The sequence below is a fragment of the Propithecus coquereli genome, unplaced genomic scaffold (assembly GCF_000956105.1).
Source record: "Propithecus coquereli isolate 6110/MARCELLA unplaced genomic scaffold, Pcoq_1.0 Scaffold168, whole genome shotgun sequence".
NCBI classification, from domain to species: Eukaryota; Metazoa; Chordata; class Mammalia; order Primates; family Indriidae; genus Propithecus; species Propithecus coquereli.
In genome coordinates, this window is record NW_012141413.1 from 2,900,900 (window position 1) to 2,920,502 (window position 19,603).

A 19,603-nucleotide genomic window follows, 5' to 3' on the forward strand; every position below is an offset into this window, starting at 1 on the left:
CTTCGGCGGTCCTGTTCCCTGCCAGGCCGGGGCTGCGCACACGCGGCGGGACCTGACTCCTCCCCCTGGCCTCCCGGAGGAACGTGGGCCACCGCCCCTCCCCGCCTCCCCGTGTCTGCGGGAACAGCAGTCCTTGCGCCGTTTCCACCTGACGTTAGGTCTGAGCCGTTCCTGACCCTTGCCTTTGGGCGTTCCGGGCCCCGTGCGCCCAGCTGCCCTTCCTCACCATCTCATCACGCTTGGCAGAGCAAGGGCTCACCGAGACCCTGCGGCCCGGCGACCGGGCTTTCCACCAGGGAGCCGGCTCACCGTGGTGACGGGCTGCAGTGCTCCAGGGGCGACTCCTGTGAACGCCCTCGTGCGTGCTAATTCCCTGCTGCACTCCGCCGCCCCAACAGACTCCCAGGCAGGGTGGTCGGGCAGAGGGCGCCCATTTTAAGGCTTCAAACGGGCCTTCCGCCCTGCTCCGACCCGGCCCAAGAGTTAGCGTCCTTTCTCATTCTCGCCGAGCTAGAGGCCAGGAGTTGCCACCTATGAACAACACGGCCCACCAGGTGCTGGCCAGGCCGCGAATTGCCACTCCCGGGCCTGCTGCTCACAGCCTGCACCCGGGACCCTGTGGCATCTCTTTCTCGCCGCACCTCCAGCTGCCTCAGTGCGCCCCTTGGAAAGAAAATAGTACCCAACTGCGAGGCCAAGGAGGCGCTCACCGCAGTGTCTGCACAGGGCACAAGGGTCCCCAGCCACCCTGTCCGGAGCATGGGAGGACCACACAGCCCACTGCTGGATGGCTGGTGGGCTGTGACCCGCGAGACCTCGTGCTGCCTCTTGACACCACGAAGGCGGTTTCTTCATTTCTGCCATAGCAATCCGGTCCTTAACACGGGATCTTGGGCAGGGAGGAACCATCCTCGTTTAAATGACTTGAAGGTGCTGATATTTTGAGTTATTCCCCAACCTTAATCTTTTGTTTTTTTGAGACAGGGTCCTTCTCTGTAGCCCAGGCTGGAGTGCAGTGGGCTGATCACAGCAGCTCACAGCAACCTCAAACTCAAACAATCCTCCCACCTCGGCCTCCAATCCCAACAGTGCTGGCATTATAGGCGTGAGGCACAGTACCCAGCTTTCTGCTGGGCTCTCACGCCCCTCCTGTGCTCAGTCACTGAGGTTTGGGTGCTGGGTCAGCCCCAGCCCAACCTCTTGGAGGTCACACGTGGTGCCACTGAGCTCTGCTGCACAGGACGGTGGGCAAGGAAGGCGCACTGGAGAAGCTGGCGGGGTCCCCGTCCCCACCACCTGGGCCACACCCCCTCAGGCCTTTGCCACCACCCAGCAGGTGCCGGAGCTGCTGCTCACTGTGCCTCAGGCACACCACCACCCTGCCAGCCCCAGCGCACTCCTGAGGAGCAAACTCAGGTTCAGGGACTAGACGGTTAAGCTCGCCGCCATGCATGTCCACCTCCCTCTGTACTGGGAGGGAGCCTCTGCCTCAGCCCTTGCTGGCCTGCAGTTTGGGCAACGCTGCGTCTCCATATGTAGAACAGGCGTGAGATGCCACCTCAGGGTCCCTGACCTTGGTGCAGCCAGACCCGGGAGGGACGGGTGTGGGGCACCGGCGAAGGCATTGGTTGGAGTCCATTCATTTGACAGACACAAGACATGCCTACTGTGTACAGCTGCTTTTCCAGGCACTCAGCATAATTCATTTAACAGAACAGACGGAAGTCCCTGCCCTCCCGGGTGTCCATCCTGGCCAGGAGTCAGGCAGCAGCAGGGGACGTCGGCGCAGTCAGACACGTCCTCCACTCCTGGGGTGGGGACGGCAGACCCAGGGCCAACTGGAAAGAAGCGGACTTGGGGTTGAGGACACACAGGCAGAGCCCCGGCCCCCACCCTCGCGGTTCTTACTAGAGGGCCAAGATCTGGGGCATCTCCTGCTGGAGGGGGGAGCCACAGAGCCACGGACGGCCCCCAAGAGCCCATGCCCCATGGTGCAAAGTAGGCTGCTGGTCCGCTGTGCCTCCGTGGGGGCCAGGACAGGGCCGTGGTGAGCAGCCCGCTCACGCCTCAGCCACCGTGCCCAGCGTGCAGCGGCAGTGGAAGACTCACCGCGCAGAGGGCGAGGTGCGTGAGCTACAGGTAGAGGTGCCGCGTGGGGGACACGCAGCCCACCTGCTCCCTCCTCCCTCAGGGATTTACGGGCACCTGCTAGGCACAGCAAATGTGACTAACAGCAGCCACAGCCCCTCTGGGCCCAGGACGCAGTCCCGGAGGGCACAGGCCACTAGTGGGAGGCTCCTTGCCACTTCAGTTCAGAGGCCAGGCCTGCCATGTGGGGGCCACGAGGAAGGAGCGCCCAGGTTGCAGGCTCTGTGGCCCACCTCTGCCCCGGCCCAGCCTCCCTCACGGGAGGGTAGGGCAGGCCCGGCTTCCTGTCTTAGGCCCTGGTGAGCACGTGGCAGCTCCCACCACGAGGAGGCGCCTCCAGGGCAGGCAGACGGGATGCACACGCCCCTCGGCTCAGATGTCCTGGCCTTCGCTAGGCATGCGGGGACTCCAAAAACCCCAGTCACGACGCCACCCAGCCCAAGCTCTCCCAGGCTTGCTGCAGGTCAGCGAGACCAGCACCCACCTGGCACCCTTTCAGCGGATCCAGGGTCCCTGACCTCGCCAGGCCCTGAGAACAGGGGCCTGGACAACGGCCATGGACAGCCAGGACTGCAACGGACCCATAGGAAGGGCCATTCCTGGGACACCCAGGCCACGGTGCTCGAGGTGGGGAGGGCACTAAAGGACTGAGGTGACAGCAATGGCCTCCTTCAGCTGCCGCAGCAGCTCCTTGGGCTGCAGTGAGAACATGCTGGTGTCCACTCTCTGGAAGTCAGGGTGCTCGACCACAGACGCCAGCACCTCCGCGATGCGCCCGACATCGAACGCTGCCTGCTCGGTGCCCAGCTCAGCACCTGAACTGGCCCCTGCCGTGCCCTCGCCCAGGACGAGCAGCCTTCTTTCGGCGATAACCTTGAGAAAGTGGTAGAACTCTTCGAAGTTGATGCCCGAGCAGGACCGCATGATGACCTGGGCCAAAGGGGAGGAGGCCCGTGAGCCAACGGCTACAGCCCCAGGCTCTAAGGGCCCCAGACATAGGCCCAGTCCTTGATGACAGAGCAGGGACCAGTTAAACCGAGGCATCAAGAGGCTGGGCACTCTCAGGGCTGCCCCAGGTGGACCCGTCACCCACACAGCTGGCGGCCAGGCACAGCCAGGGCCTTACGGGCCCGCCCTCCCCCTCCCCCTCTCCCTCCCCTGGCTGCAGGTCATCGTGCCTGGCCTTGGAGAGTCCTTGCCCCACAAGCCCCGCTGCCTGCACCCTGCGGGGCAGGCTGCCCCACAAGCCCCGCTGCCTGCACCCTGCCGGGCAGGCTGCCCCACCTGGCAGTGGCGGTCCCAGTCAGGCATGGAGTCCCTCCACTCGCCGATCTCCTCCTGCACGGCACGCAGCTCCTGCTGCAGGAAGTGCCACATGCGGGCCAGGTTGAAGCCATTCACCCAGTTGTGGTTGACGGAGATGGTGTCGTCCTGGGAGGGGCAGAGCACAGCTGCCCAAGAGCCCACAGCGGGTTTCCCTGCCTGGCCCGCCAAGATGACCAGGACCTCAGAACACACCACAGGGGCCCAGCCCTCTGCCACCAGGAGGGGCCACTCCCACCTTCCAGCAGTGCCCTCCCAGCAGGGAGAGGATACTGCTGAGAATATCTCAGTCCACAGCTAGCCAAGCGCTCATGGGGCCCAGGGGAGGAGCAGGCAGGGAATGGGGCCTCAGGACACCACGTAAAAGGACCACCTCGCCTGCAGGTCCCCGAGGAGGGCCAGGGCAGGTGCATGTTCCAGTGGGGAGACAGGCTGCTCCAACCCAGGTGGCCTTGCCAGTCTCACCAGGTTGTGGACTTGGTGGTGCCACCCGCTGGGTACGAACAGCATCTCGCCTGCCTCCTGTGTGACCTCCAGGGGTGGGCCGCAGTGCTGGCGCCTTGGGTACAGATGGGCATCGAGAAGCGAGGGGGAGGTCACGTCGTAGGGCAGGCTGCCATGGCGGTCCCGCAGGGCCTCCTCCTGCCCTGGAGGGAAGAGAAGCCACTTCTTCCTCCCACAGATGTTGACGGACCAGCTGAAGGAGCGGAAGATGTCAGCGTGGAACGGAGACCTGCATGCGGCGAGAGCTCCTGGTTTGTGCCTCGGAGCATCCAGCGTGGGCTGTGCTCCTTCTGAATGAGTTACCTCCAACTGAGGGAAGGGCAGCCCATTATTCATGCGGGACAGACCCCAGCTCTCACACCTGTGCCAAGCTCTCTCCTCCTGCTGGCCTGGGCCCATAAGCCAAGTGGGCAGCCACAACGCCCCCAGCCCCACGGCCTCACCAGCTGCCCTTGGGCCCAGCGTAGACAAATCGGTAGTCGTCCACATCCAGGGCATCCCAGAACTCGTTCAGCCAGTCGGAGGAGAAGTACACAGGCAGGGTGAACACATCCTCCACTGAGGAGTCCCTGTGGAGAGGGCAGGAGGCTTGGCAGGGCCCACCTCCCTGCCCTGCCCCACCCTGGCAGGCTTGCCCACGCTGGCAAGTGAGACGTGCAGCAGAGTTTGGTATTACAGGAGCTGGGCCACCTGAGACCACCCAGCTCCATGGAGCCCCCAGGGGGCCAGGCTGAGTCCCACTCAAACTCCTGACCACAGAACTGTAAGCCACTAAGGTGGCTTTGGGAATGGACCGCGATAACGCACAGACAGCTCACACAGGCAGCAGCCCCCCGGCACCAGTTCCACGATTTTGGCCTCTGGCTGAGCCGGGGCTCTCAATGTACCACTGGTATCATCATCGTTCCCAACTATGGGTTTCCTTCACTCTTCACTGACCCCAGTGAACCCAACTCTGCCTGGTGGATGCCAGGCCACAGACCCAGGCATGAGGGCTGCCTATTTACCCTCCCAACCCTCCCTCCCTCCAGGTCCACCTCCACGACCCCAATAATGAGCACCCAAACACAGGTATGTTAAACCAGCGTGGAGCAAGGTGCAACTGCAGCAACACCATGCAGGAAAGAACTTCTGGACCCACTCACACGTGACTCCTCGTCAGAGACAGTGACAGGAAGAGAGCCCCAGTAGCAACAAACTGCATGTAGTTCTCCAAAACACCATGCTGGTCCCTCTGCCTGGCCTGCCTTTGTGCACCTGACAAACTCCTATTTATCCGTAAAAACCCTGCTCAGGGGTTATCTCTCCTGTGGCCTCCCCTGAATGCCTGACCCCAGGCCTTCCTCTGCTCTCTTTATTTTTTAGGGTGCCAGATAAAATACAGGACACTTGGTAAAAACTGAGTTTCAAATGAACAATTTTCTAGTATATCCCATGTAACATCTGGGATATACCAAGATGCCAGCAATATCTGGGATGTACACATACCAAAAACCCAGCTATCTAAACCCCAAATCCACAGTGCATGACTGTGTTTGGGTCTATGTGTCTGTCTCTGCCACTGCAACAGGAGATCCCTGGAGCCAAGACAGTGTCTGGTCACACCTGGCCCACAGTGTACCCGAGCCAGCTCTCTGCACCAAGGAGCAGCAACGTGACGGAGAAGAGCCGAAGTGCTGGTGCTTCTCATGCACTCTAGATTGGCCATGGCAATCACAGGGGCCTGAATTCTATCTCCCTCTGCCTTTCTAAGCTTGCTATGTACATAAGCAAGACAAGAATTCAACTGTTTGCTGATTTACTCAACGGCAATCAAGCACCTACTCTGAGCCAGCTGATGGTCTCACTAAAATGGTCTCTGCTCATGAAAAGGTGTGGACCTTCCCAAAGAGCAACACTGCCAACCATGCTGAAGACAGCCGCATTTCTTTTAACGTGATCTAAATTCCTAACTGGGAAAAAAAGAGCTCCTTTTTGTGCAGACAGGGGCTACCACCAGGTTCACACCTCTGGGTTCACGCAGGAGTCAGGAAGGTGGTGCCATAGCCGGCACCCGTTTACCTGCACAGGTGCCAGTCTTTCAGGTAGAGGCAGCCCCTGGGAGAGGAGTAGCCCCCGTGGATGTACTCTTTCCAGTAGGTGATGTAGTCTCTGAGGGGCATGTGTTCTTTGGGGTTCGAGTTGTATTCCTGGACCCCGCAGTTTGCAACAGGTACAACCACATCTCCTGAAACAGAAGGGTCGGGCACAGACTGTGCTGACAAGCCTCCATGCTGCCAATCCCCTGGGCTCCATCCGCCCTCCAAACCGTTTGTAGAGGAAATCTCCAGGGCGCCCGGGGCTCTAGGCACCTGCTGTGATGCCCACGGTTTGCCCTGTCCCAGGAGTCTGGGCCTGGGCTCTGACGCTCATGGCTCAGTTTGCCTCATTCCCGGGAGTCAGGACACTGGCCCCGCCACCCCGCCCTCACCGTAGGCCTGCAGCAGGTGGTCGAAGTCCGGCCTGCCCGCGGGAGTCACCCAGCGCCGCCGGCCGCCCCAGCCCTCGGTAAAGGCGCCGGAGAACACGCAGGGCAGGTTGGGCAGCAGGAAGCCGCGGACGAAGTCGGCGTAGGAGAAGGCGGCGGGCTCGGGGATGAAGGCCACGCGCGCCGGGGCTTGGCCGCCGCACCCGCCGCCTCGGAAGTGGCGCTCGGCGAGGGAGCGCGTCTCACGGTCCATCCGGCCCGGCAGGGGAAACTCGGGGGTCACTGGGGGTATCCCAGCCCGGGCCGGGACGCCGGCGCCCAGGTAGCGCTCCTCACATCCGGCCAAAGCGGAAAGTGCAGGCGCGGACACGGAACCCGGAGCCAGAGGGCGCCGCGTTTCCCCCGGACCCGAGCCCCGGGAGCCGCCCAACACGCATGCGCGCGGCTCGTCGCGGCCCCGCCCCCGCGCAGGCGCCAAGCGCTCCGAGCGCCGCCGACCGGCTGAGGTTTGCGTCCGGTGTCGGTGCTCGTACCCAGTAGGCGCGCGGAGACTCTCCGTCTTCGCGCCCCCCGCGGCGCCTGAGGAGAGCGGGGCGGTAGGGTGCGGTGGGCCTGTGACCGAGCCCTTCCCGCTCGCCCTCGGCACAGTCTGCCCGCTGTGGCTGACACGGTACGAGCCCTCGGCTTCCCGAGGCCCAGGGGCTGTGAGTGGGGAGTAGGGAGGTGGGCTGGGCCGAGGATGCGGCAGAGGGCTGGAGGTGGGATCCTGGGGCATGGGCGTGGGGGGATCTGGGGCCATAGGGGGATGCCGGGACCTAGGAGGACTGTGGGGACCTGGATGGGATAGTGCGGTCTGGAGGGGATGCTAAGGGGATGCTGGAGCCCTGGAGGGGACGATGGGGACCTGGAGGGCAGGCTATGGACCTGGAGGGGTGGTGGGGACCTGGAGAGGATATTGGGGCCTGGAGGGGATGCTGGAGCCTGAAGGGGACGCTGGGGACCTGGTGGGGACACTGGGGTTTGGAGGGGGCTCTGGGGACCTGGAGGGTACACTGGGGTTTGGGGGGATGGGGCCTGGAGGGTACACTGGGGTTTGGAGGGGGTGGTGGGAACCTAGGGCGTACGCGGGTGTCTGGGGGGGTGGGGCCTGGAGGGTACACTGGGGTTTGGAGGGGGTGGTGGGAACCTAGGGCAATGGCGGGTGTCTGGAGGGGCAGCAAGGGAATGTGAGAGTGCCTGAAATAAAGGCCTGGGGAGCGAGGGTGTGGATTTGGAAGTGGGCACACAGCAGCAGGTCTGAAGTGGGGGGACCTCTGAGGGTGATGTTTTTTGTCCTGCCAAAACTGATTGGAGTACCCCTAAAAGTGGCGACAGTGGAGTTCCCATAAGGGCGTACCCCTGACCATCTGGAGATGGGGAAGGTTGGGGTTCTTCAGGAAGAAGACCTGAGTGCCAGGGTGGTCAGTCCAGAGCGTTTATTCGGGGAGCTTGCGCACAGAGGTGCTGCCGTGCGTCTTCGCTGTGGACAGTGAGAAAAAAGGGGTGTCCTACCTAGGTGTGGGCTGGGGGTCAGGGTATGCAGTCTGTGTGAAGGTTTAAGGAATTTGGCTCAGGCCTGAGGCCAGTTTCTTTCTAGCAAACCCACATACCTTTCCCGGCTCCTGGGAATGTTCAAGGCCCTGGTTTGGGGGAAACACCTGCAGCTGGCCAGGTCACAGAGCAGTCAAGTCACTGTGATTTTCAGTCAAGACGCAGAAAGAAAGTGGGGGGAACTGAGCGACACTAGAGGGAGTTGTCTCAGTGTGTTACAGAGTCTTGGCGACTCAAACCTACCCACATTAACACAGAGAAGAAGAAGGATTTATTACTGCGTAAGCCCGGCGTCACACACGAGGGCGGTCTGCGGGAGAGTATAGGGTCTGGGCAGCCTTGCACAGTGGAGTAGAAGGAAGTACAATGAAAACCTCTCTCACCTGCTCGAGAGAAACTTGATGCACCTATGCCAGGCTCCTGCACCCAGCGAGAGACCTCTCGGTCAGTTTTGGAGGTCTGTGTTGATGGTCTGAGGGTCGGCGGGCTGAGGCTGTGTCTTGTAAGATCTGGAGACCAGGGTGTCTAATTCCTGACCAGGAAGAGACACCCTAGGGGGTGGGAGGGCAACTGCCTTCCCTTTATCAAGCGATGCAAGTGTTTTATTCACCTTTGCTGGCAAGCAGGGATAAGAGAGGTCCTGGGGTGTTGGGACAATTTCCAAGGGGCATGGAGTTTACCCAGAAGGAGGACAGGGAAGATCAGAGGAGGGGAGGATGAGGTCTGGGGGTGTTGAGGAGGGTGGGGGGAGTTGCTGGTGGGGTTTGTGTGATTCCCTGTGTGCTGTGGTTCCTTCCTGGCGGGTTTCACTGTGACTTGCGTGGTCAAGGTATGGAATTCTTTATTGGGTTAGGTGTGGTGGAAAATGAAAATGCTTGGACGAGTTAAGATTGAGAAAAAATCACCCATAATCCTATCCACAAAAGACCTTTTTTTTTTTTTTTTTTTTGAGACAGAGTCTCACTGTGTTGCCCGGGCTAGAGTGCCGCGGCGTCAGCCTAGCTCACAGCAACCTCAAACTCCTGGGCTCAAGCGATCCTCCTGCCTCAGCCTCTCAAGTAGCTGGGACTACAGGCACGTGCCACTATGCCTGGCTAATTATTTCTATATATTTTTAGTTGTCCAATTAATTTCTTTCTAATTTTAGTAGAGACGGGGTCTCGCTCTTGCTCAGGCTGGTTTCGAACTCCTGAGCTCAAACAATCCGCCCGCCTCGGCCTCCCAGAGAGCTAGGATTACAGGCGTGAGCCACCGCACCCGGCCAGAAGACCTTTTTTAAAAAAAATCTTTTTTTTAATAGTTTAGGAGGTCAAGTGCAGTTTTGTTACGTGGATATATTGCCTAGTGGTGAAGCCTGGGCTTTTAGTGTAACCACCGCCATTAGTGTACAGCATACCGGCGAAGTGATTGCATGTCCTTCTTCCCTCCCCCACCAAGTGTCCACTGTCCATCGTTCCGCATGCTGCTTCCATGTTCTCACTTATAGGTGAGAACATGCAGTATTTGACTTTCTAAGTTATTTCACTTAAGGTAATGACCTGCAGTTCTATCTATGTTGTTGCAAAAGACAGACATGATTTCTTTTTTATGGCTGGATAGTAGTCAGTTGTGTATATATGCCACTTTTTTTTTTTTTTAAGAGACAGGATCTCACTCTGTCACCCAGGTTGGAGTGCAGTGGCATCATGATGTCTCACTGCAACCTCGAACTCCTGGGCTCAAGCGATCCTCCTAACTCAGCCTCCTAAAGAGCTAAGACTACAGGTATGTACATGCCACCAAGCCCAGCTAATTGATTTTTTGTAGAAATGAGGTCTTGCTAGGCTGGTCTCAAACTCCTGGCCTCAAGGGCTCCTCCTGCCTCAGCCTCCCGAAGTGCTGGGATTATAGGCCTGAGCCACTGCACTCAGCCTCCGTGTTTTCTTTATTCAGTCCTCTGCTGACGGGCACTTAGGTTGAGTCCACATCTTTGCTATTGTGAATAGTGCTGCGATAAACATGTGAGTGCAGGTATCTTTTTTGTGTATTGATTTCTTTTCCATGGGGTAGATACCCAGTAGTGGGGTTACTGGATTGAGTGGTAGTTCTATTTTTAGTCCAGAGAAGAACACTTTATATTTTCTGGTATAGAACTTAACCTTTCCAGGCACGCATTCATGCATGTATGCATTCTACTCGTTTGTGCAAGTATTCTCCCTTCCCCCCTGCTCTCTCCTTGGCCCCTCCCTGTGTGTGCACATACAGACGCACACGCACGCATGCAGGGTCTCTGTCTCCACACCATATACTGTATATGTGTGTGAGCTTATGGATGTAAACTTGCTGTTTTTAACCTTTTTTTGCTTTTCAATCTACAATATTCTCTGCTATCTTGCCACATATTGACCAGATGCCCCGTAATTATTAATTAGGTGTTTGATTACAGCTGTATTGAGTATAGATGTGGGAGGCAGATGGGAAGGAGGTGGGAACAGAGTGTTTAGTGCCATCTCAGGACCTGGGAGGTATGGTCGGAAGTCTGCGTCGTGGGAAGTATGAAATTCAGATAGGCATTGCCCGTTTCCTGGAAGCAGTTCCTGTAGCTCTGTGGTCGAGACCCAGTTTGCTGAGAAAGGTGAGGTTGGGCCCAAGACCACGGGGCAGTGGAGCCTGTGACCCTGGGAGGGAGATGGAGGCTGGTTTCTCGAGCACTCCCTCTGGGCCAGATACTGTGTGCATTATTTCCCCTGGTCCACACGGTGGCCCTGTGGTGTCAGGATTACCACCCTTGTACTCAGGAGGTGTTACTGATACACAGGTGTGTGTCACCCCGAGGCCTATAGAGCAGCCCTGGGAGCTGGTGAGACATGAATATTCTCAGCCCCACCCAGCCCCACAGAATCCAACCCTCGGGGCAGGGCCAGCTGGAAAGAGGACAACAGGAGGGGCTTAAAGTCAGCACCTTGGGGGAAATGCAGTGGGAATGGTGGGAGATCTGTGCTCTTCTTTGACAGCCCCAGCTGGCCTGTCAGAACCTCCAGGGCTGGAGCTGGGAACCTCTGAGGGAGTGGGAGGCCGGTCTGCAGGAGCAGGAGGGCAGGTCATGGAAAAGCCAACAGCGCCTGCCGCCCCCGCCATGCACACACAGCTGCCACTGTTCTTGCTCGGAGCCTTCTCGTGGTCGTCAGTGCGTGGAAGGTGTGCAAAGTGTTTCTTGTTATTTGACACTGGAAATTAACTAAAAATAGGTTGTTTACTCGACACTGGGTCTCACTCAGGGCGCACATGAGTGATGGAAATGCTGAAAGAGATCTATTATGCAAATCGCCATGATGAAGAGTGCAGTCCAGGTGACCGTGGACGCCTTCCCCAAGAGCGTCACTTGTGTGGGTTGACCTTAGACACCCTTGGGCCCCGCGCCGTGGCTTCCCTCACTGATTCCACTGGGTGTTCTCAGGGTCAGTGCAGGTCCCCAGGTCCACATCTGCACTGCTGGAGGCAGGTTGCAGATTGCAGCCTGCAGGGACCAAATGAGAACTCAGCATGCATCGCCCAGTGGGCAGCGTGTGAGGGAGGGACACGGTCCTGGGTCCTCGTGACGTGTCTGTGGCCCACTCGGCACATGGTGTGTGGGCATCGTGCACAAGACCCCTCCTGTGGCAGTCCCCTTCTCTAGTAGGACAGCCGCGAGAGCACCTGCTGGGCTCTCTGGTGCTGTGTGAGTGCTATGGTTGGCGACGGTGCATTAGGAAGGGTGAGGATGCCATTTGAACACAAACCTGGGGAGCGGAGAAGAGAGGCTTAGGCAGGAGGTCGTGGGTCCTACAGAGCCCATTAGGCCACGGCAAGGAGCTTGGGTTTCACTCCAAGTATGCAGAGGAGTGACCTTTTCTCTTTTCTTCTCTTTTCTTTTTTTTTTTTTTTTTCTGTTGCCCAGGCTGTAGTGCAGTGGTGCCATCATAGCTCACCGTAGCCTCCAACTCCTGGGCCAAGCGATCCTACTGCCTCGGCCTCCCAAAGTGCTGGGATTATAGATGTGAGACACTGTGGTGTTATGACATATATATATATATGTATAAATTTTTTTTTTTTTTTGCCATAGTTCCTGGCTCATAACTCTTATTGTTACTCCCTAGTTACAGACTTTTGTTATGGTGTTGGTGTGTTAGACCTCTGCAGCTTCCCCACCTTTCTGATTGTGGATCGTAAGACTGTCATTCCAGAGAGAGTCCCACCCCGTATCCTGAAGGCTAATCCCATTTCGACAAGGTCATCCGTAAAAACCCCGGAGAACAGGGTAGAGAGCTTCTGGCTAGCCGCATGCACGGAGGTTCCTGGAGTGTGGCTGCTCCGGACGGCGTGGGAGCTGCGCCCCATCTCCCACACCTCGCCCTGTGTGCCTCTCACCGGTATCCTTTGTAATAGCTTTTGTAGGGAGCCAGTGAATGTGCGTGAGTGTTCACCTGGGTTCTGTGAGCCGCTCCAGCAAATTAAGCAAACCAGAGGAGGGAGGGGGTTGTGGTCGGTTGGTCAGAAGCCCTGCAGGCCTGGGCTTGTGAGCGGTGGGGGAGGAGTCAGTCTTGGGGACTTAGCTCTTGACCTGTGGGACCTGACCGCTGCCTCCGGGGGGACAGTGCAGGAACTGACTTAGAGGAGGCCCAGCCGTGTCCGCTGCACGGTGTGCGGGGAAAACCCCGCCTGGTCGTGGGCGTCTTGCGCTGGCGATTATTGTGGTGTGAGAGCAGAGGAGAAGCGTGGTTTGCGGAGTGTTTTCCTAAAGCAGCTGCGTTTTTGAATTCTGTTTTCTGACTGTGTCCTGGGCTGCTGGGTGGAAAACAGGTGGTGGGGCCAGGGCGAGGTGAGGAGGTCCGCTGAGAAGTTGTCCAGGTGTGCAGGGGAGGGAGGACCCTGCCTCAGACAGTGGAACTTTGGAAAATAACTAAAAATAGGTTGTTTACTTGATACTGCGTCTCAGCAGGCACACGAGCGATGGAAGTGCTGAAAGAGATCATGATGCAGGTCGCAGTGCGTGGGGAGTGCAGTCCAGGTGAGCGTGGGCTCCTTCCCCAAGAGCATCACCTGTGTGGGTTGACCTCAGACAAAGCCGGAGCCTCTGGTGGTGGTGCGGGCCCAGGCATGGAGGGCAGGACAGCTGTCAGGACTTGCTGAGGGATCGTCTGGGAGGATGTGGAAGAGAAGAATCCGGAACTCCTGGCCCCGGGTGCCTGTGTCGAGAGAAGGGCAGACAGTGGGGCTTGCAGGTTGGGGGTGCCTGTTAGGTGTGGCATGGCATTGCCAGCAGGTGATCAGGTGTCTGATTCTGAAGCCCTGAGGGTGTCAGGGCTGGAGAGGTGTGTTTGGGAGGCAGTAGCTTGGGGACGGTGTGTAATTCCGTGGGACCATGTTGACTCATCCAGGAGGAGGGGCTTGCCTAAGAGGCCCTAGGCTGTGCCCCAGGTCAGTGAGGTGTAAGGAAGAAGCAGCAAAGGAGATTGAACACAGGAGCTCGTAGAAGTGGGGCCCCGTCAAGGAAGTCAAGGTGTAGGCGGCTCTCAGGAGGGAGCTGTGGCCCGAGGGCCAAGTCTGGCTGTCACATTTTCGTAAGTGAGGCTTCAGCGAGACAGCTTCCCTCTTTGTTGGTGAGTTGTGTGTGGCTGCTTGCACACCTCCCTGGCAGAGCTGAGTCATTGTGACAGAGACCACGTGTGGCTCTTGACAAGGGTTATGGTGCCTGGCATAGGAGAGAGGGCAACGGTGGGGTCCAGGGCCCATGAGGAGGGCCTGGCCTTGAGGGGAGCAGGGACCCCGTTCCTGTGGCCTCCACATGGGGACAGGTGTGTCGGTCAGGCACAGGGGCCAAGTCCAAGTTTGGGCGGCTTCTGACGCACTGTGGGGTGTTCTCACTTCCGCCCTTGTCCTTGATCTCTGTTGACTTTGGTTTTCTGGGAAAGGTGCCCTGGAAATCTGTGGTTGGAAAAGTTATGGCCACATGTTTCTCCCTTGGATTCTTCCTTTCGTATCGGTCAAACTTGAATACCTCTCTCGTGTTCGTTGCCCGTAGCATGATAATGAGAAGCGTCTTGTTTGCCTCCTAATTTTTCAATCTTCCTTCATTTCTTCTCTCTTTGAACTTTAGGGTATTTTAGGCTGGTGTTGTTCTTAGGTGTTTCAGTTATTTTGGTGGTGGATAAACAGGTCCGGAAGGTGAGGTAACGTTTCCGGAGCCGTAAAGTTTGTGGCGGGGCCAGAGTTGGAACCACAGCGTGCTTCCGCTGACTCTGTGATGCCAGGTGTCATAATTCTTCAGGGATTTTGTGTTTAATTTCATTCCAGCTGTACGTGCTCAAGGACCGGGCTTGGGTCAGGTAACCGTTAATGCGGGTTCACTTCTCGCGCTGGGTCTAGCTCTCCAGGTGTGCAGAGACGATGGTGACAAGGTGTGGTCCCTCCCCCCACAGGCCAGGCCTGGCTGAGGACCAGGCAGCCCCTCAGCCAGGAGCATAGGACACAGGCTTGGTCGTCGGCTTGTCCGACACTGTGAGCACCGTGGCTGAGTTGGTGGGCTCCACCCTCCCCTGATTCTGAGCAGCAGACACCTTTGTGTCACATAGCCCAGGGCCTGCAGGGTGGCCTCGTGGCAGCCATGGCAGAACCGCTCCTGGGGGCTGTGGTCAGGGCTCACTGGCCCCGCGTGGCTGTGTCAGCTGGGGCCCTGGGGGTCCGAGTGCCTTCTTCGCTGTCTGGCGCGGGCCGTCCGCAGTGCTCCAGTGAGGGTTCCTCTGAGGGGGGTAAGGATCCGCTGAGCCGCATGCCACTCCGGGCTCACGCTGGCTCAGTCCACGTGGTGCGAGGTGTTGTCGTGTGGGAAGGCGGCTCTTGTGCCGTCAGCGGGGCGGGGACCATGCCGCAGCCTCACCTGCCAGGCCCTCCTTCGGGGGCGAGGCCAGTCTTCCGCTCAGCAGGGAGAGGCCTGGGCAACTGAGGAAATCTCCCGGAGCCTCCCTGGGGAGGGCGCAAGGTGCTTTGCTTGGAGCACGTTTGATGTTGGGCTTCCCCTCGGTCTGGCTCGTAGGACAGGTTCGTACAAGGCCCTGTCTCCTCGGGCTCTTCTAGCCCTAGGCCCGGATGTCCTCCATGACATGGGGGGTCGTGATCACTGCTAGCCTCTGCTGCTTTCTGCTCTGTCCCGTGTGTCAGAGTGTGTCCCTTGTGTCCCCCCTTGGGACCAGAGAAGGCCTGCCTTCCCTGGAACTCAGGCCTTGGCAGGCTGTCCTAGAATGTTCTCTACGCTTGCTGCTTTCATTCTTGAGTGGCAATCACGGGCAGTCTTCTTGTTGCTTGTCTTTGAACATATCTGTTCTGTCTGCTCACCCAGCCCTCCCCTGGTGTCTGGACTGTGTGCTGCACCTCCTAGATACCCAAGACCCGAGACCGTCACTTTCTCAGGATTGACGTCCCTGCAGATACTTAATGATGCAGGAGATAGGATCAGGCAGGGTGGCCCTGGACTCCTGCCGCTTCTGCCATGGACGAGCTGTGCTTCCTCCTCTGTAAAACAAAGCCAGTTGGGGACCGGGTGCGGTGCCTCACGCCTGTAATCCCAGCACTTTGGGAGGCCGAGGCAGGACCATCCCATGAGCCCAGGAGCTACAACGATGCTACTGCACTCTAGCCTGGGCAGCAGACTGAGACCCTATCCCTGACACAAAAACCAAAAGACAACCGAGCCTGTTGGCCTAGATGATGTCTAGGGTCCCTGGAACCCTGATGTTTTCATTACTTTTAAGTCTCATCTTATTTTGTAATGATGACAGCATTTCTTTTAGACTTGTCCTAACTTCAGGCACAGTCGCCCTCGGTATCCCTAGGGGATTGACCCCAGGACCCACCACAGATACCGGCAAGTGGTGTGGTATTTGCGTGTAACCTGCGCACACCTTACGCGTGCTTGAAATCATCTCCAGGTTACCTGTGTTACCTAGCACAATGCAAATGCTACGTGAATGGTTGTTGCACTTTGTTGTTTAGGGAATAAGGACAAGGAGAAAAGTCTGTACATGTTCAGTACACCCAGGTATTTTTTTTTTTATTTTCTAGAGTCAAGGCCTCGCTCTGTCGCCCAGGCTGGAGTGCAGTGGTACAATCCTAGCTCACTGTAATCTCCCATTCCTGGGCTTGAGTGATCCTCCTGCCTCAGCCTCCCCAGTAGCTGGGACTACAGGTGCCACCATGCCTGGATAATTATTTTTTTTGTGGAGGCGTGGTCTCACTATGTGGTCCAGGCTAGTCTCCAACTCCTGGCCTCAGGCAGTCCTCCCACCTTGGTCTCCCAAAGGGCTGGGATTACAGACGTGAGCTGCCGCACCCGGCCTCATATGCTGATTTGTCAACTGAATTACAATGTGGAAGAAGTTTTGATGTCACCTTGAGTGGAACCATCCTAGGGTGTTATGAGTCGAGGGAATGGATTGGTGGAGTTTGCCGCGTGAATATCTCGTTTTATCGGAGAGAAGTCATCTGGCACGAAGGACGCACACTCCAGGACAGGATGGCCTTGCAGATGTAGTGCACGTCACTGACGGGCAGCGAAGGGTCCAGGCGGCACCCTCCTTGCCAGCCAGTAAGTGAGCCTGCCACCTTCTTAAGGAAACCCTGGGGCTGGACGTCACAACTGGGGACATAGGGCCTTCCAGTCTGCCTGAGTCCCATGGTGCGTTTGGGTCACAGCTGGGCAGTCCTGAGCTCAGAAAACCCCCAGTTCAGTGAGGGGCCTGTTTGCAAGCCGGCCTCATTCTGCCCGCAAAGCAGACAGTGTCCTCGTCATCCCGGTTAGATCTCCTCTCGGACCAGGTGGGAGATGGCAGCCACGGCCACGGCTGCCTCCTGTGCAGGCGTCGTCAAAATAGCGCGGGACGAAAGCTGCCACAGACATGCAGAGACGAGGTGTGGAACTGCCTCCCGACCACCTGCACCCCGTGTTTCTGCACCGTCTTGGCTTCTGGCAGATTTTCCCACGGCACTCCCATTAATTTGGCTCGGATCGAATCGTCCTGTCATAGGGCATTTGATCAAGTCTGCCGTCCCCAGGGTCCCAGTCGAATGGACACCACCAACCATGAGCGTCTGTCCCATTCCTTCAGTGATGAGGTTGTCACCCAGGAAGTATGAGAGATGAAACGTGGCCCTTGCCCTTTGGGGCTCCCAGTCCTGTGGACAGGTGGCACCCTGCAGTGTGGCGACTGCATGCGTGCGCACATGGCCCCTACCGCCCCTGGGGGAGCGGGATGGGCTCTGCCTGCTGTGGGACAAAGACTGTGGCCTCATGGGCCACACCGTGGACAAGGGGACCAGCCAGGTGGCCACAGTCAAGCCACACTCCTTCCGCTGCAGTGGCTGCTGTGCGCCCCGCAGTGTGCGTCTGGCCACCGCTGCCTGTCCTCAGACTGCCTCCTCTTGTGCGATTAGAGTCTCACTTTGACCCAGGCTCTTGCAGCGCAGGGGGCACTTTTCCGTGCGTCCCCTTCTGCCGTGTACTGCGTGACATGGTGTCTAGTGCGGCGGTCATGCCAAGTAGTGCAGCTCTGTGAGGAGATGAATGGTCCCAGTTGTCCCTGGCTCCTGAGCCCGGTACCACGTCGCTGTGGGGTTCTCGCGCTTGCCACACAGGAGGGCTCACGCACGCGCTGCCTGAGCCAGGAGGGTCCCAGAGCCTCCGGCTGTGCTGCGGAAAGCCCGCACTTTTCGGTATCTCAGCACTAGTTATTTTCTCCTGTTTTTACGAAGGAAGTCACGTCAGATAAATTGCGTGAGAGAGAGAAGTGGAACGTGTGCCACGCTGTCGCGGGGCCACCACTCTGCCCCTGAGAGCCGGAGCTCGTGTCCCCAGGCCTGGCTTGGCCCCGGCAGAGTCGCAGACTCGGGGCTGGGCCTCACACGAGGCCCACTCCTGATCTGTACTGCGAGAGGGTGGGACTGCGTGTTCCCTGGGCGCTCGTTCAGGTCTGTCGTCCGAGACTGCTCACACGGCACTGATGAGTGTAACTGTGAACGTACGAATGGGAGGCCTTCACCACTTAGAGCTTTCTAGAACTGCAGAGACAGGGAACTGGTGCATGTGCATGTTACTGCCCCGGTGTGTAGAACTCCACGAGGTCAGCTGGGAGTAAGAGAGGGGGAGGTTCGTCTGTAGGATCGTTTCCTCTGTGCATTAAATGAGTATATAGAAATGTCAAAAGGGGGCCAGGCGAGTGCCTCAGGCCTGTAATCCCAATTCTGGGAGGCTGAGGCGGGAGGATTGCTTGAGGCCAGGAGTTCAAGACCAGCCTGAGCAACAGAGTGAGACCCCTTCTCTACAAAAAATTAAAAAATTAGCTAGGCATGGTGGTGTGCGCTTGTAGTCCCTGCTATTTGGGAGGCTGAGGCTGGGGGATCGCTTGAGCCCAGGAGTTCAAGGCTGCAGTGAGCTGTGATCGCGCCACTGCACTCTAGCCAGGCAACAGAGCCAGACTCTGTCTCAAAAAAGAAAAAGAGTTTCCAAAGGGGAATGTGAGTAGAAACTTGTGTGAATGTGCATAGAGAGGGGACATCACAGACAGCGTTTCTGGGAAGGGCCTGAGAGTGAGGCCAGAGACTGAGGCCTGCATGGGGTCTCCTGCACTGCCCTTCCCTGAGTCCTGTCCCTTCTCCCTCAGAGGCGGAAGCACTGGCCTGGCCCTCGGCACAGACCAGCCCAGGAGCAGATGAGCGGGGACGTCTGCGTCATCCACACCTGGCCGTGCACCTACTATGCGGAGCTCGAGAAGCGATGGGTGCCAGGAAGACTGTCCTTGACGCCGCAGGCACTCAGATTCATGGCTGACAGCACGGGAGAGATTCTTGTTGGCTTTCCCCTGGCCAGCGTCGCCGAGATCAAGAAGGAGGCCTCACACTTCATCTTCAGCTCCCTCACCATCCTGGAGAAGGGTGGCGCCAAGCACTGGTTCGGCTCCCTGCGGCCAAGTCGGAATGTGGTCTTCAGCATCATCGAGCACTTCTGGAGAGAGCTGTTGCTGTCGCAGCCTGGAGCCATGGCCGGGGCACCCGCCCCCAGGACCCGGGGGGAGGAGCTCACGGCACTGATGGCTGGCTCCCAGAGGCGCCTGGAGGACACCGCGAGAGTCCTTCACCACCAGGGCCAGCAGCTGGACGGCGTCATGAGGGGCCTGGACAAGATGGAGTCAGACCTGGAGGTGGCTGACAGGTGAGTCTGCTGTGTACACTGCGTGGGGCCCACCCACAGGGAGACCTGCGTGCGGGCACGGGGCCTGTCCACCGCACCCTATCAGTCCACATCCAGCATGCTGAGGGTGGGCTATGCACCTGCTGTATACACCATGCTAGAGACGTTATTGTGTCTGTGGCTTCTCTTTGGTGGTTCCGGACGGGCCCTCATCTGTCAGGTCACAGAGGGTAGACTAGGTCTAGTGTCAGTCTGGTTGATGAGCTCTGTTCTGATTTTTTGTTGTGTCTTTGGTATGAAATTTATAGAATGTTTAAGTGTAATTTCTCCCTTTGTTAAAAAAATTTTTCTCTGTGTCTCATGGTTTATTAGGT

At 58.1% G+C, this 19,603-nt stretch overlaps 2 protein-coding genes across 5 annotated transcripts in view; one reads left to right on the top strand and one right to left on the bottom strand.

Moving 5' to 3' along the window:
* Positions 1-1,691: 1,691 nt before the first annotated feature.
* Positions 1,692-6,751, bottom strand: JMJD4 (jumonji domain containing 4). 2 transcript variants are annotated; one of them, XM_012641700.1, is made up of 6 exons: positions 6,446-6,751; positions 6,037-6,202; positions 4,419-4,544; positions 3,937-4,204; positions 3,433-3,579; positions 1,692-3,078 (listed from the first exon to the last, which is right to left on the bottom strand). In XM_012641700.1, the coding sequence occupies exons 1-6, from the start codon at positions 6,693-6,695 to the stop codon at positions 2,788-2,790; spliced, it is 1,248 nt and encodes a 415-aa protein (XP_012497154.1). In that variant the 5' UTR covers positions 6,696-6,751; the 3' UTR covers positions 1,692-2,787. The 2 variants fall into 2 exon arrangements, with proteins under 2 accessions (XP_012497154.1, XP_012497155.1); XM_012641701.1 differs by lacking the exon at positions 4,419-4,544.
* Positions 6,752-7,049: 298 nt separating this feature from the next.
* SNAP47 (synaptosomal-associated protein, 47kDa) overlaps positions 7,050-19,603 on the top strand; it is a 44,397-nt gene continuing 31,843 nt past the window's right edge. For 2 of the 3 annotated variants that reach the window (XR_001137362.1, XM_012641698.1), the window contains exon 1: positions 18,705-19,250. Coding sequence is in view for 2 of the 3 variants with exons in the window: in XM_012641698.1 (XP_012497152.1) it covers positions 18,751-19,250 (500 nt within the window). In the remaining variant the exon portion in view is untranslated. Of the gene's footprint in view, positions 7,113-18,702; positions 19,251-19,603 lie in introns of those variants that run through there. The other variant, XM_012641699.1, reaches the window with a different exon arrangement.